This window comes from Haliaeetus leucocephalus, unplaced genomic scaffold, assembly GCF_000737465.1.
Source record: "Haliaeetus leucocephalus isolate CR32 unplaced genomic scaffold, Haliaeetus_leucocephalus-4.0 Scaffold371, whole genome shotgun sequence".
Classification (NCBI taxonomy): domain Eukaryota; kingdom Metazoa; phylum Chordata; class Aves; order Accipitriformes; family Accipitridae; genus Haliaeetus; species Haliaeetus leucocephalus.
This window is the reverse complement of record NW_010972807.1, coordinates 11,616-12,741: the sequence shown is the minus strand read 5'-3', so window position 1 is coordinate 12,741 and position 1,126 is coordinate 11,616. Positions and strand designations below refer to the sequence as shown.

Sequence of the window (1,126 nt, the reverse complement as noted above, 5' to 3'; positions counted from 1 at the left end):
CCCCCCCCAAAGTGGACCCAGGCGTCCGGGCCCCTCCCCCCCGGTGGGTGCCTCATGGAAAGGGCCTCGGGGCCGGACTGGGAGCCTCCCAGTATCGACTGGGAGCGACCTCAGCCCGCCCTTGGCCTGACTGGGGGGGACTGGGCGGGGGTGGAGGGGCACCAGTACAGCCAGCACCACGGACAGCAGTACAGGCAGCACCAGTGCGACCACTATGGCCAGCGATAAGCGTACCAGTATAACCAGTACAGCCAGTGGCAGTATAACCAGTACAGCCAGCACCAGGGACACCAGTACCACCAGTACAGCCAGTGGCAGTATAACCAGTACAGCCAGCACCACGGACAGCAGTACAGGCAGCTCCAGTACAACCAGTACAGCCAGCACCAGTATAACCAGCACAGCCACCACCAGTATACCCAGTACAGCCAGCACCAGTATACCCAACCTCTACAGCCAGCACCAGTACAACCAGTACGGCTACTGGCAGGGACACCAGTACAACCAGCACCAGGGACACCAGTGCCACCAGTACAGCCAGCGCCAGGGACACCAGTACAACCAGCACCAGTATAACCAGTACAACCAGTCTAGGCAGAGAAACCAGTGCCGGTGCCACCAGTCTAAGCCGTGCCAGTGTCTGCAGTGTCCCCAGTACGGCCCATCCCAGTGTCCCCAGTGCCACCAGTTCCAGTGGGATGGGGGGGAGTTGGGGGGGGATGTGGACCCGGGGGGGGTGTCACGTGGGCAGCTGACGTCATTGGCGGGGCCAGTATAAAAGCCGGAGCCCGAACCGGGGCAGGGACTGGAGCCGGAGCCGGGAGCGGAACCGGATCAAGGCCCGGAACCGGATCAGGGACCAGAACCGGATTGGACCGGAACCGGATCAGGGACCAGAACCGGATCAGGGAGCAGAACTGGATTAAGGACCGGAACTGGATCAGGGGCCGGAGCTGGATTAGACCAGAACTGGATTAAGGGCTGGCGCCAGATTAAGGACCGGAACCGGATCAGGGACCGGAGCCAGATCTAACCAGAACCGGATCAAGACCCGGAGCCGGATCAAAGAGCAGAACTGCATCAAAGTCCGGAACCGGATCAGGGACCAAAACCGGATCAAAGACCT

General features: G+C 61.5%; 1 protein-coding gene across 1 annotated transcript in view; it reads left to right on the top strand.

Annotated features, from left to right (window-relative positions):
• LOC104835260 (1-phosphatidylinositol 4,5-bisphosphate phosphodiesterase beta-3-like) overlaps positions 1 to 926 on the top strand; it is a 28,004-nt gene extending 27,078 nt beyond the window's left edge. Inside the window, exons 20-21 of the mRNA XM_010573147.1 lie at positions 457 to 654; positions 803 to 926. Coding sequence (XP_010571449.1) covers positions 457 to 654; positions 803 to 926 — 322 coding nt within the window. The remainder of the gene's footprint in view (positions 1 to 456; positions 655 to 802) is intronic.
• The last annotated feature ends 200 nt before the right edge of the window (positions 927 to 1,126 follow it).